General features: G+C 44.0%; 1 protein-coding gene across 1 annotated transcript; it reads left to right on the plus strand.

Moving 5' to 3' along the window:
* Positions 1–317: 317 nt before the first annotated feature.
* On the plus strand, positions 318–703 carry LOC308340427 (large ribosomal subunit protein uL1-like; the record flags this gene model as incomplete). Its single annotated transcript, XM_080799602.1, is given in 3 exon segments — positions 318–425; positions 429–447; positions 450–703. Coding segments are annotated over 3 exon segments (381 nt in total).
* Positions 704–983: the final 280 nt, after the last annotated feature.

Raw genomic sequence — 983 nt, forward strand, 5'->3', positions numbered from 1 at the left:
TGTGATCTTGAATTCAACTGTTCTCATGGTGGCCTCCTGATTCCGCTTCCTTCCTGAGTGTTTCAAGAGTCATAGCTCTCCCTAGCAAGTTCATTCCACTGTATTCTGGGAGTCATTTCTAAAGCTTCAATCTAAAACTTCCTCCTTTAGACAGTGGAGCTTGAAGACAGGTCAGCTTGAAGAACTATGACCATCAGAAGGACAAACCCTTCTCAGACACCATCAGGCTTAAGTCCACTCCCTGCCCCAAGTCCTCCATTTGTGTTTTGGGGGACCAGCAGCACTATAATGAGGCCAAGACTGTGGCTATTCCCCAAATGGACATTGAGACACTGAAGAAACTCAAGAATAAGCAATTAGTCAAGAAGTTGGCCAAGAAGTATGATGCCTCTTTGGCTTCAGAATCTCTGATGAAGCAGATCCCATAAATCCTGGGTCCAGGCCTGAATACACTGGCAAGTTCCCCTCATTGCTGACCCACAATGAGAACTTGGCAACCAGAGTGGATGAAGTGAAGTCTGTAATCAAATTCCAGGTGAAGAAGGTGCTGTATCTGCCAGTGGCTGATGGCCATGAGAAGATGACCAATGATAAGTTTGTGTACAACATCCACTTGGCTGCCAGTTTCCTGGTATCACTGCTCAAGAAGAACTGGCAGAACATCCAGGCTTTATACATTAAGAGTGCCATGGGTAAGCCCTAGAGCCCATACTAAAGTGGAACTTAATTAAACCCTAGTGCTACCGATAAATAAATAAATAAGTAAATAAAGGTTCAAACCATCTAACAATTTTGCAAGCATTCAGTACTAGATTTAAACCCCTCTCTGCTTTAAATATCTAGAGTGGCTTCTATATTCTACAAATGAATCCTGCCTGGTACAGAAGAGGCGGACACTTGGGACCCCAGGTGGACCGAGGGGGAGTCAGATCACAGAATTTCATTCCAACAGTTGATAAATAGAGGCTAACATTCCAACAGAC

Source organism: Martes martes (assembly GCF_963455335.1).
Source record: "Martes martes genome assembly, chromosome: 3".
NCBI lineage: Eukaryota > Metazoa > Chordata > Mammalia > Carnivora > Mustelidae > Martes > Martes martes.